This window comes from Ranitomeya variabilis, chromosome 5, assembly GCF_051348905.1.
Source record: "Ranitomeya variabilis isolate aRanVar5 chromosome 5, aRanVar5.hap1, whole genome shotgun sequence".
Classification (NCBI taxonomy): domain Eukaryota; kingdom Metazoa; phylum Chordata; class Amphibia; order Anura; family Dendrobatidae; genus Ranitomeya; species Ranitomeya variabilis.
The window spans coordinates 517,226,061-517,240,355 of NC_135236.1; the positions used below are offsets into that span (position 1 = coordinate 517,226,061).

The 14,295-nt window shown below is 41.9% G+C and overlaps 1 protein-coding gene across 1 annotated transcript in view; it reads left to right on the top strand.

The window, feature by feature from the left end:
* The window catches only part of STK10 (serine/threonine kinase 10), a 134,166-nt gene that overhangs the window by 95,483 nt on the left and 24,388 nt on the right, over window positions 1-14,295 (top strand). The window contains exons 10-15 of the mRNA XM_077265783.1: window positions 6,660-6,790; window positions 8,803-8,926; window positions 9,646-9,825; window positions 10,544-10,636; window positions 11,849-11,978; window positions 13,938-14,062. Of these exons, the coding sequence (XP_077121898.1) occupies window positions 6,660-6,790; window positions 8,803-8,926; window positions 9,646-9,825; window positions 10,544-10,636; window positions 11,849-11,978; window positions 13,938-14,062 (783 nt within the window). The remainder of the gene's footprint in view (window positions 1-6,659; window positions 6,791-8,802; window positions 8,927-9,645; window positions 9,826-10,543; window positions 10,637-11,848; window positions 11,979-13,937; window positions 14,063-14,295) is intronic.

The following is a 14,295-nucleotide window of genomic DNA, read 5'->3' on the forward strand; positions in this document are numbered from 1 at the left end:
TGAGATCTTTGTTTCAAACCACCGTGTCTTTGTGCGACGCAGAAAAGGTGAACGGATGGACTCTACATGCCTGGTTCCCACCGTAAAGCATGGAGGAGGAGGTGTGATGAACTCCTTCAAGATTGTTGGAAGACCATTCCCGGTGACTACCTCTTGAAGCTCATCAAGAGAATGCCAAGAGTGTGCAAAGCAGTGATCAAAATAAAAGGTGGCTACTTTGAAGAACCTAGAATATAAGACATAATTTCAGTTGTTTCACACTTTTTTGTTAAGTATATAATTCCACATGTGTTAATTTATAGTTTTGATGTCTTCAGTGTGAATGTACAATTTTCATAGTCATGGAAGTGCAGAAAAATCTTTAAATGAGAAGGTGTGTACAAACTTTTGGTCTGTACTGTATATAATCACATTAAAAACCCTAAGATTTTAGAACAGTCTCAGCACTGTCAAGTGACCTTTAATATGATCAGGTATTAATATTACACTTCTACATCCGATTAGACAGAGCCTGAAATGTACTCTGTCCTGGGCACTTTCCAACACTCCCATAGAGAATGAATAGAGCTGGAGTGAGACTGCGCTCCTCTCTTCTGATCGGGCTTTTCAGATCCCCGTTCTTGGGATTGTTGAGGGTTTCTTTGATTGTACTCGCACTAACCCACTAGTTTTCCCCTATCTTTTGGATAACAACAAGGGCTGAAGTGCTCTTCAATCGTTGTGGTTTAATCATTTATCTTTGATAGCAGCATTTAAATAGAGCAAACGGTGGTGCGCGATCACCGGCTTTATGCAAATATGCGGAACCGACAGGTTAATCAAGGCCGGCAGGAGCCCACTGAATGCCCCTGTCACAGCCATCTTGTCCCTCCCATGAAGCCCAGTCTGTGGGTGAAGTTTTCTATTGCAATTCTATTGTATTGCAGTATATACTACAGTGCCTTGCGAAAGTATTTGACTCCCTTGAACTTTTCAACCTTTTCCCACATATCATGCTTCAAACATAAAGATACCAAATGTAAATTTTTGATGAAGAATCAACAACAAGTGGAACACAATTGTGAAGTTGAACGAAATTTATTGGATATTTTAAATTTTTCTGGAAATTCAAAAACCGAAAAGTGGGGCGTGCAATATTATTCGGCTCCTTTACTTTCAGTGCAGCAAACTCACTCCAAAAGTTCATTGTGGATCTCTGAATGATCCAATGTTGTCCTAAATGCCTAATGATGATAAATATAATCCACCTGTGTGTAATCAAGTCTCCGTATAAATGCAACTGCTTTGTGATGGTCTCAGGGTTCTGTTTGAAGCACAGAGAGCATCATGAAGACCTAGGAACACAACAGGCAGGTCCGTGATACTGTTGGGGAGAAGTTTAAAGCCGGATTTGGATACAAAATGATTTCCAAAACTTTAAACATCCCAAGGAGCACTGTGCAAGCAATCATATTGAAATGGAAGGAGTATCATACCACTGCAAATCTAGCAAGACCCGGCCGTCCCTCTAAACTTTTATCTCAAACAAGGAGAAGACTGATCAGAGATGCAGCCAAGAGGCCCATGATCACTCTGGATGAACTGCAGAGATCTACAGCTGAGGTGGGACAGTCTGTCCATAGGACAACAATCGGTCGTACACTGCACAAATCTGGTCTTCATGGAAGAGTGGCAAGAAGAAAGCCATTTCTCAAAGATATCCATAAAAAGTGTTTAACATTTGCAACAAGCCACCTGGGAGACACACCAAACATGTGGAAGAAGGTGCTCTAATCAGATGAAACCAAAATTGAACTTTTTGGCAACAATGCCAAACAATATGTTTGGCGTAAAGCCAACACAGCTCATCACCCTGAACACACCATCCCCACTGTCAAACGTGGTGGCAGCATCATGGTTTGGGCCTGCTTTTCTTCAGCAGGGACAGAGAAGATGGTTAAAATTGATAGGAAGATGGATGGAGCCAAATACAGGACCATTCTTGAAGAAAACCTGTTGGAGTCTGCAAAAGACCTGAGACTGGGACGGAGATTTGTCTTCCAACAAGACAATGATCCCAAACATAAAGCAAAATCTACAATGGAATGGTTCACAAATAAACGTATCCAGGTGTTAGAATGGCCAAGTCAAAGTCCAGACCTCAATCCAATTGAGAATCTGTGGAAAGAGCTGAAAACTGCTGTTCACAAACGATCTCCATCAAACCTCACTGAGCTCGAGCTGTTTGCCAAGGAAGAATGGGCAAGAATTTCAGTCTCTCGATGTACAAAACTGACAGAGACATACCCCAAGTGACTTGCAGCTGTAATCGCAGCAAAAGGTGGCGCAACAAAGTATTAAGTTACAGGGGCCGAATAATATTGCACGCCCCACCTTTCAGTTTTTGAATTTCCACAAAAATTTTAAATAACCAAAAAATTTCATTCAACTTCACAATTGTAATCTGCTTGTTGTTGATTCTTCACCAAAAATTTACATTTCGTATCTTTGTTTGAAGAATATGTGGGAAAAGGTTGAAACGTTCCAGGGGGCCGAATACTTTCGCAAGACACTGTATAAGTGATTGAATGGTTCAAGTTCTCTAAAGAGACTAAAAAAGAAAAATATAACAAAAAACACGCTTTCCCCATTAAAAATAAAGAAATAAAAAAATAAATAAACATCCTGTGGTATCACTGTATTGGCATCTGTTAAAAGCCGGTCTGTCAAAATCAATAAACCCGATCAGTAAACGCCACAAACGGGTAAAATAAAATTAAACATTGCAAAAAGTGATCAAATCATCTTATCTACCCCAAAATGGATTAAAAAGAAGTCAGCTCTACACCCAAAAAACAGATTTTCACACCGCTTCATCAGACTACAAATGTTCTTGGTCTCAGAAAATGGCGATACAACCAAAATGTTATTTTTTTATTAAGAAATTGACAAATTAATTTTTTTCCACAACTTATTGTCGTAATTATGCTGACATGGAGACTTGCATTGCCAGGTAATTTTTACCGCACAATGAATATCATAAAAACAAACCCTAAAAAGGAATTGCGTTTTATCTGCAGTTTTACCACACTTGAATTTTTTTTCCCATTTTTCCAGTTCACTGAACTGTATCATTCAAAAATATTATTTAGTACTGAAAAAACAGGCTCCCATTTGGCATCCTGGACAAACAAATAAAGAAAAGTTATGACTCTTGGAGGAGGTGGGGGTGAAATAGTGAATGTCCTAAACCAGAAAACTGCCATCTGGAAGGGGGATTGTAAGGGAAGTTAGCCAGTGTCCGCTTACCACACCCAGTAAGTACCTAAGGGTGTCCATAGAAAAACTCTCTAGAATGTCTTCCGGGCAGTTGACCAGACAGATTGCTTGGATTGGACACCCTCATGGAGTCACCAGTGGGCTTTGTAAGGATGCAGCAAGGAGGGAAGTGGCAACTTCTAACTTGATGACTCTTGATTTTGGTCTTCAGCAAAACTCCAACTCATGGTCAGAGTGTTGTACACTGTGAACAATAAAGGTACCTACTAAATGGAGTCTCACCAGGTTTTTTTCAACCTCATCTGAGAGCAGCATAATGTAGGGTCAGAGAGTGATTCCAGCGATGGGTGCAGCAGTTGTGATAAGTTTTCTATGTGACATCTAGCATTTCTTTGAATACTGAGCCCTGTATAACGTTTCCCACACCACTGATGGGCAGCTTTTTGTGTGCACTGTTTAGCAGAAAGCTGCTAATCGGTGATGGGGGTTGAGTTTACCTGGAATAGTTGACTAGTAGGCATGTGACACCTAGTCCTGTAGTGATAATCTTGTGCTGCTAAAACACTGATTTTATTGAAGCGGCACACAGCCTATTAAGTGAATCATTGCTGGAATCGGGGTCTCTGTTCCTACATCATGCTTCTCTCAGATCACATGTCAATCTTGATGGCAGATTCCCTTTATGTCCCGTAAAGGCCTCATTTTGAGCAGTGCCACTCTTAAGTTGCTATTTTTTGGAATAAATATCAGCATTGTCAGTGATAAATACATGACCTAATATTAATACAGAATACTATGATTCCCATTAGTAATAACAATTAATAGGAGAACCTGTTTTGTAACTTGTAATTTGCAGTAAGAGAATGGCCATCGCCGTACTGAACCTCCATTTTTGGATCGACTAAGCTATTTAAGCAATTGTAAATTTGTAAATGATTCATCCAGGCTGCTGGCATGAGTATACTCAACTCCACGTCCTGGAACATGTCCACCAACCTGCCCCATTCCTGAAATGTTCTCACCACATGACCTCTCCTTTACCTGACAAACACTGTCTGATCATTAACAGATGACGTTGGCAAGAAGAATCCCGGAATGTGTGCGTGTTCTAGGTGGAGGACATTTGTGTATCTGACATAACTCTACATCACAGCAACACCTAGTTTCTCCGGGTTAACGTTATTCCTCATCCCTCAGTGGGCTGTCCTAAGGAAATTCCCAGTCTAAAATGCCTTTACTAGAGCGAAGCATAAAGATTTTCAGTCTTCTGGTCCGGTGGCCACCATGGAACTTTCTCAGCCAGCCCTGGAATGCTGATCTCCTGGGTGACCCTTGCGAATACTGGACCCCTTGAGTGCCGGCTTAGGAATTTTCACACACCCATGGAGTACCAATGCGGATGTCAGACCATAGTAGTGTGAAATTATTTTCTGATCTCTATGTATTCTTACCAATGTTCTAACACAGTAAACCGTTTTTTTGCTTTAGTCAGTCCTGACTAGAAGGGTTCCTTCACAATATGTTGATTACATTGTCCCCCATGCTTGAACCTCTAGCAATCCACTATATTCTGGGAATCTCTGCCAAAGTATTCGATTTCCTCACAGTGCCACCACAGGTGGAATTGGGCATTACACAGTACTAAGTCCAGTCAGTGTCCTCCGGTACGACTCGTACGAGAGAGACTTTGGTCTCTGGCTACTCCTCACTCTGGCTTCTGAACAGGAGATCCCCCTCCATAATCTCAGAATTCCCTAATGGAGCAATCATTTCCGTGTAACCAGTTGCCATTTTTACATCTGCTTTGTTTCACACAGATAAACCATGCACACAAGCCATCATAACTACATGTGGATTTACTCATTGATTATTCAGTTCACGATTAGTAACTTTATGACAACATACAATATGCCGTACTTTAAAAATGGTCACTGATTCCTAGTTCAGGACTAAGTTATGTATTGTATTCAGTGTTAAATAAAAGTATACCAAACGCTTACAGGGCAGCTCAATTCTCCAAGCAGGTTCATAGGTAGCTTACATTTTGTAGCTGTATGCATTGGATATTGCTGCTCGATAAGTTTTTTTTGTTGTTGTTTTTTGGCCGTTTACAAGGAAAGAAATTAAGTTGAGTTATATTTTTAATTCCTCATGAGCTGCACATGCAGCACAGAGGTATCAAAAAGTCTACTATGGGGAATACCCATGAGTATATGGTACATGAAGTAATGCCAATTGTCATGGTGTTTTTTTTCTTGAAATGGTTGTCCTGAATTAGAAAGACAGCAGACGTGTTCCCTGTGTGACAGCATGCTGTGAGGATTCTCCAGCGCCAGGCGGTCAAGTGACCTCAATTATGTGATTGGCATATATCCGGTCACATTCCGACTAGACATGTCTGGCCTTGCTCAATGCGCTTGCCTTGCATTGAGCGAGGCCGTACATGTCTAGTTGGCACGTGACTGGATGCATGCTGCTCTCGATGAACTGGAGCTGATGTCTTTCATCTGCTATTATGATTTTCGTTGGACATCCACTGTGTCTATGGTCGTTAGCGTTGCCCATTTCTTGGTGCTTCTATAAAGGCGCTCGAACAGCACATATTGAAACCCAGTGTGGTTTGGACTTTTTCCTGGGAGACACCTTGCTGATGCAGTATAACTACCTGTGCTCAGCCATGTAATAGTGTATGACCTGTGGCCGGATACTGACTTCCACAACCTCACCTTTGTAGCAGAGTTTGGCTGTTCCTCACCCAGTTGAAACCTTCCAACACAGCCGTTTCCGTTAATTACTGTATTTCAACCTACATGTGAAAATGATAGTCGGTGTATAAATTAGCAACTGTAACAGATTATGACGGAGTATAATCCTACAAAATCCCTAACTTTCTACAAGTGGATTTAAAAGAATAAATGCTATTTTGTGGCAAAGGGTGATCACACCAAATATTCATTTGATTTCGATCTCTATTTTTAATTTTGCATTTTGTTAATTGATAAAGTTTCTATTAACCCTTCAAATGTTTAAATCCTTATTAGTAGCATTTCTCCACGTCTGCCTAAACGTTTTGCACAGTGCTCTATGTACAAATGTGACCTGATTTTTGCCATACTTTCCCAGAGACCCTGGCTCATGCAAATAAAATGTCAGTATTTTCCATTGTAACAAGATATCAATTTTCTTTTTAGTATATGAACAAATAAGAAACGGTCTTGTAACTTCTTAGTTGTAACATCGCCCTCTACAGGTTACTAAACATTTTCTCACAATTTGTGTTCGCATTTGTGTTTAAAAAAAAAAAAAAATTAAAGCTGTTTTTGTTCCTAATCACAATATTATTGTTTGATATATATATATATTTTTTAAGATTGTAAAATTTTAGAATTGTCTTATTTTAGGAATCCCGTCTTCACAACAAGACCTTGAAGCGCACCAGACGATACGTAGTTGACGGTGTGGAAGTCAGTGTCACCACCTCAAAGATTATCGGAGATGATGATAAGAAGGATGAAGAGATGCGCTTTTTGAGGTACATAGTTCTGTATTAACCCCTTACTGACATCGGACGGGATAGTACGTCCGATGTCAGCTCCCCTGCTTTAAAGCAGGGCTCCGCAGTGAGCCCGCATCAAAGCCGGGACACGTCAGCTGTTTTGAACAGCTGACATGTGCCCGCAATAGCGGCAGGTGAAATCGCGATTCACCCGCCGCTATTAACTAGTTAAATGCCGCTGTCAAATGCAGACAGCGGCATTTAACTACCGCATCCGGCCGGGCGGCCGGAAATGACGTCATCGCCGACCCCCGTCACATGATCGGGGGTCGGCGATGTGTCAGGACAGTAACCATAAAGGTCCTTGAGACCTCTATGGTTACTGATCCCCGGCAGCTGTGAGCGCCACCCTGTGGTCGGCGCTCACAGCACACCTGCATTTCTGCTGCATAGCAGCGATCTGATGATCGCTGCTATGTAGCAGAGGCGATCACGCTGTGCCTGCTTCTAGCCTCCCTTGGAGGCTATAGAAGCATGGCAAAAGTAAAAAAAAAAAAATGTGAAAAAAATAAAAAAAATATAAGTTTAAATCACCCCCCTTTCGCCCCAATCAAAATAAATCAATAAAAAAAAATCAAATCTACACATATTTGGTATTGCCACGTTCAGAATCGCCCGATCTATCAATAAAAAAAAGCATTAACCTGATCGCTAAACGGCGTAACAAGCGAAAAATTGAAACGCCAGAATTACGTTTTTTTGGTCGCCGCGACATTGCATTAAAATGCAGTAACGGGCGATCAAAAGTACGTATCTGCACCAAAATGGTATCATTAAAAACGCCAGCTCGGAACGCAAAAAATAAGCCCTCAACCGACCCCAGATCATGAAAAATGGAGACGCTACGAGTATCGGAAAATGGCGCATTTTTTTTTTTTTTTTTTAGCAAAGTTTGGAATTTTTTTTCACCACTTAGGTAAAAAATAACCTAGTCATGTTAGGTGTCTATGAACTCGTAATGACCTGGAGAATCATAATGGCAGGTTAGTTTTAGCATTTAGTGAACCTAGCAAAAAAGCCAAGCAAAAAAACAAGTGTGGGATTGCACTTTTTTTGCAATTACACCGCACTTGGAATTTTTTTCCCGTTTTCTAGTACACGACATGGTAAAACCAATGATGTCGTTCAAAAGTACAACTCGTCCCGCAAAAAATAAGCCGTCACATGGCCAAATTGACGGAAAAATAAAAAAGTTATGGCTCTGGGAAAGAGGGGAGTGAAAAACAAACACGGAAAAACGAAAAATCCCATGGTCATGAAGGGGTTAAACAATCGTGTGCTGGTTGGAAAGACAATGATCAGACGCGAGTATACTCCAGAATTTTATCATCCACACATTTTATATTAAAGGGAATCTGTCAGCAGGTTTTTGCTATGGAATCTGATAACAGCATAATGTAGAGACATTGAGCCTGATTCCAGGGATGTATCACTTACTGGGCTCCATGGTGCAGTTTTGATAGAATCCCTGTTTTTGTCTGATGTAGTTGTAGCAATTCTTAGTCTTCTGGGCTGTGCATAACTCGTCCCACAACCCTGACTTGCAGCTAGCCTGACTAGTTTGCACATGAGCTAGTCAGGCTGCGATAATCTCCTGCTGATAAATACTGATTGTATTGAAACTACAGCACACAGCCTAATAAGTGACAAATCACTGTAATCAGGCTTGCGGCCCCTACATTATGCTGTTCTCAAACTAAATGGCAAAAAACCTATTGACAGATTCCCCATAAAGAGTTTTCATTGTGCTGCCATTCATGCGTATGACCAGCTAACCATGGTGTAGCCCAGTTAGGTTGTTTGGTTGGTATGTGCTATTGAGCCTATGGACTGCTTCATCCGGAGTCTTTATCCAGGGTGGTTACCACAAATTGAGATAAATTGGAGGTAATGGTCAGAGCATAGACTGCAAACTATTCCGATCTGTAAATCTAAAAGGCCACTATAAGACGTTTAATTCCAGCTCGTTGTTTCTCCATGAATCTTAGGCGTCAGGAGCTTCGTGAATTGAGATTAATGCAGAAAGAAGAGCACAGGAACCAGGCCCAGCTCAACACAAAGCACGTGCTGCAGCAGGATCAGATGATTCGTCGCTTTGAACAGGAGATGAATGTAAGAACAATTTATTATTTTGTTTCATAATCACTACGAATATCCATTCATATTTCATAAGAAATTACCAATCTTCTGCAGGTTTGTAAACCATATTGGAGAAGAGTTCCAATATATTATACTGTTAACTGCCGCCTGTTCTAGGAGCGTACATTGAAGTATTTTGCAGTGATAAAAATCATTTTCCATATAGAACGTTTTGCTGAAGGCCATCTGTCAGCATGTTTTTGCTATTGAATCGGAGAGCAGCATAATGTAGGCTGTGTGGTGTAGTTTCAATACAATCAGTGTTTTATTAGCAGGAGATTATCAGAGGACTAGGTCTCCTGTGCAGACCTAACCCCACCACTACTAGGCAGCTTTCTGAGATTGTATAATGTACAGATGAAGCTGCTAATCAGGGGGGTGGGTGAGGTTATACAGAGATCAGTATGCTGACCATTGCTGCATTTACAGCAGACTACACCAAGCAGTCGAGTAATGCTGGAATCAGGCTCTGTCTCTACATCATGGGGTCTTTGGCATGTGCCAATGCTTTTATGTTGCTACATGCAATGTTGCTCCATGAACGGATTTTGCATTGCGCTGTTTATAATTGCATTTATTTATAATTATTTTGGTTTTAACTATTTTTATGACCGTTTAATTAGTTCCAATAAATAAGGTAAAATCCATTTCCTCTATTACTAATACTGGGGTGCATTTGGAATATTTTTAAGGCCAAGAAAAAGTTCTATGACACAGAGCTGGAGTTACTGGAGCGGCAGCAAAAACAGCAGATCGAGCGAATGGAGCAGGAACACGCTACGCGCAGAAGAGATGAGGCCAAACGCATTCGCATTGAGCAAGAGCGCGAACATGCAAGGTTCCTTGAGCAGCTAAAACTACGGAAAAAAGAAGTAAGCTGCCATTCTGGTTTGTTGTCCCTGTTTTTGCTTTTTATGACTAGGTCTCCTAAAGATTGAACTACTGCTTAGTTAAAAGAATACTTTAAGATTTCTGTTTAGCCAGTAAGTTCACATCTGAAGGGTTACACTCCCAGGATCAGAAGATAGCTCTGATCCCAGCTTTTGCAGTAGACGTTTTTATTCTCGGTTTTGTCTATTGATGGTATGTTGATGCGCACTTACACATTACACTTATATCCATAGATGTGCCGGCCCATTTCTTCGGTTTTGCATAAGAAAAGCACTGCTACTTTACTCCAAAAACTACACCACACCTGTATAAGTGTTGTGTATAGTATTACACCTCTGCCCTGTCGAGGTCTATGGAATTGTAGATCAAGCCCATTCACAAAGTTTTCAAAAACTGATGTTTAGCGTAATCTTTCAGTGTAAGCGGGCTGCTGATCACGCAATAATCAAGCAAAACAATCTTTTTTGTGCAGTGTGAAAGCTCGTTCTTGGTGTTATATCGTCGTGTGTAAATAGCACTCACACTGTCAAGAATGATGGCAGCCTATGTGCATTGAGTAATCTACTAGAGATCATTCGGTGTGCGTAGTTTATCATGGTCCACCGGTGTAAACAGGCTATTAAACAGCCACCAATCGGTAAATGTTTATCGCCACTGGTCGGATGTTTAGATCTTCTCACCTGCCTTTTCTTTCTACAGATGAAGGCGAGTGTGGAAAAGCTGCCGAGGCATCACCGCAGAGAAAGTATGAAACTGAAAATGGATGAATATTCTCACATGAAGCAGACTGAGGTACCTTGGCTAATGTAATCCCTTCAAAGGTTTGTCTGCTCACAAGAGGTTGATGACACCCAGCGCTACCACCAATCCGCTATGATTCGCTCCCTCTGCAGCCGGAAGTTATCACATTGGACGAATCTGCACTGCACAGCTCGATTCAATGTGTAGCAGCCGCCACTGGATACTGCAGATCAGCTTCTATTCAGAACCGCTTCTCTTGACTAGGTCCTGTTCTGCAGTACTCAGCAGCGGCTGCTAAATGCAGCGCACATCACGGTCTACATCTGGCCACCAGAGCTTGTAACAGCTGATCGAGGGGAGCGGATATCGAACCCCCGGCAATCTGGTATTGGTGGCCTATCAAAAGCATAGATCGGTAATAGTGATGAGTGATCGTGCTCAGATAAGGTGCTATCCGAGCACGCTCGTGGGCTAGTAGAGTATCTTCTGCGTGCTATGTTGAAGTCGCTGTTCAACAGCCACAACCCATGCAGGGTTTCCTAACAAACAGGCCGCCGCGGGGACTCGAAAATGTTTTTCGAGCACGCCGGAGTCACTCAGTTAGCACCTGAGCATGCTGGGATAATACCTTATCTGAGCACGCTCACTTATCCATAATCATTAATATTTGGTTACTAGAGAATCCCTTTAAGCAGTTTAGCAAGGTATTACTACATTTATATGTGCTCTGGGTCATGAAGGAGCAGCTACATTCTGAGTGTAACAGGACCTTTTGCAGAATACTAACACAACCCTGTTTGTTATAATTAAACTAGGACTTTAGATCAGATTCTTTGGAAATAGTTAAGAATCCAGCTAAAGCGGAGAGCAGTATCTGTTCTCTGCTCCCATAGTGTCATGTTTGCAAACAGACCATTGAAAGGATGCATTCAGTAAGTCTCTGTGCAAGGTGCATGGTTTACCCTGCTGGTAACACTGCGCTTCTGTTCTTGGAGAACACCGGGGCTATCTCCTCCAGGTCTCGCATACTGGATCTGAAGGCCTGCCAAGTTCTCCTTGGATTCACTTCTTTGCTCCTTTTGTATTTCTAGTAATCTGTGGAATGTAAAAGATGTGCTGCACGGCCTCCTGTAGTCAACTCCACCCGTCTGGTTTTTCACCAGCTGCTACATTTCTGGCCACAAAGCTAATATTCCACCGATCGGCCTGATCTAATAGAAAACCTCTAACAATTCTCTATCCCTCTTATGTATGGTACTACAGGAGCAACAGTTCTTAAATAGGCAGAAGGAAGATATGGCTCTGGCTATGAGTGCCATTACACTGGAGAACAAGAAGGAGATCTATGGCAAGGAAAGAGAATTCCTGAATAAGAAACAACAGCTTCTCCGAGGTGATTGTACAACAAATCGAATCTGCATCACTTATTGGCTATAGGAATGGGGTTTATATTAGCAAACCTCTAGGATTCTTTACGTAAGGGGGAAGCAGTGTTCCAGTAAATGGGTTTTATTTCTCATGTTTGTCTACAAACGAAGCTGCATAGTATCTTTTCTTACTCCGCCAAACAATGTGTTAAAAGGTGTTTCCTGGTTTAAAAGTGTTTTTATTTACTCACCTTCCTGCTGCTGCAGCGGTGTTTGTTATTGTCTGCATTGCTAACATCATGATGGCAGTGCTGCACCAAGTCAGAGAGTTGAGATCACTGATTGACTTCAGAGCTGTCGACGTGACATCGGCCCTGCAGACACTAAAGGTACGACCTGGCCGTGATCGTTGGTAAGTCGTTGTGTGGTCGCTGGGGAGCTGTCACACAGACAGCTCTCTCCAGTGACCAACGATCAGGGGAACGACTTTGGCATCGTTGAAACTGCCTTCAACGATGCCGAAGTCCCCCTGCAACACCCGGGTAACCAGGGTAAACATCGGGTTACTAAGCGCAGGGCCGCGCTTAGTAACCCGATATTTACCCTGGTTACCATTGTAAAAGTAAAAAAAAAAAACACTACATACTCACATTCTGATGTCTGTCACGTCCCCTGCCGGCGTCCACAGGGTTACGCGCTGCTGCTCAGAGCTTCCTGCACTGACTGTCAGTGCCGGCCGTAAAGAAGAGCACAGCGGTGACGTCACCGCTGTGCTCTGCTTTACTGCCGGCGCTGACACAGTCAGTGCAGGGAAGCTCTCGGCAGCAGCGCGTAACCCTGTGGACGCCGGCGGGCGACGTGACAGACATCAGAATGTGAGTATGTAGTGTTTTTTTTTTTAACTTTTACAATGGTAACCAGGGTAAATATCGGGTTACTAAGCGCGGCCCTGTGCTTAGTAACCCGATATTTACCCTGGTTACAAGTGAACACATCGCTGGATCGGTGTCACACACACACCGATCCAGTGATGGACAGCGGGTGATCAGCGACGAAATAAAGTTCTGGACTTCTAGCTCCGACCAGCGATATCACAGCGGGATCCAGATCGCTGCTGCGTGTCAAACACAACGATATCGCTATCCAGGACGCTGCAACGTCACGGATCGTCGTCGTTCTCGCTGCAAAGTCGCTTAGTGTGAAGGTACCTTAAGAGTTGAGTTTGAGATTTGTTGCTGGACCTGGATAGAGTAAGTAAGGCCCAGTCTGTTTAAAAAACTGCAGCCGGGGGACAGAATTTCCAAAAATGTGAAAACTTTTTCAACTTTACACCTTTTTGTTACGCTAAATAAACTTTTGCTTCAATTGTTGTTCCCATCTTTTTATGAACTAAGAGGGTCCAACCTCTGGGATCCGGAGAATGGAAAGACTGCAGTCCTTGTGTACTGGTGCATAGTCACTATTTTTATGGGCCGTCCCTGCCCCTTGTGTACAGAGAACGGAAGCAAGCGAGCAAACTGGCATCTGCCTAGCTTTCAGACATAAAGGGGTTTGTGCCATCATGAAGGATATAATTAATTAAGCAGAAAATGTCTAAATGATTTTGCAATTTACGGTTATTAAAAATTATACGCCATTCAAAAAAAATAACCTTTCATCTTAATTTTTAATAGCGTGTAAATGAGTGTTTTTGTTTTTTTTTGCAATTTACAGTTTTATGATTAAATATATACTTTATGGTGGCACAACCCCTTTAATTACAGATACTGGTAGCATAGAATGAAATGTAATTAGCCATGCTCATTTTCTGCTAGATGTTCTTTGCTTTTTTTTTATTTTACATCCACAGCCAGGATTCCCGCACAGAATAGTAAGATCAGTCTTTCTTTTACAAAGTTTATACAATGTTTGTGAGTGAATACATAGAAAGTTATCAAGCATGTGATCCACCTATGTTTAGAGGACGACATCTTTTCTTCATACAGACAGGGAAGCTTGCATATGGGATCTGGAAGAGCGCCACCTACAGGAAAGGCACCAACTTATGAAGCAGCAGTTAAAGGACCAATATTTCTTACAGCGTCACGAGCTGCTCAGAAAACATGACAAGGTACAGAGCAAGTCGAGCTTACACTATCTCTCTATCTATCTCTCTATCTATCTATCTATCTATCTATATATATAATCTCCTATCGCTGGGCATGTAATCACATTAATTCATCTAGTGCCTATGAAACTAGGTTTGGCCAGAATTGTGAAATTGCCCTGCCCCTTCACATTGCAAGCTTTAGTAAGAAGCAGGTACACTCTTTAAATGCTGGCTCCGGCCCTATTTGGGGAGTC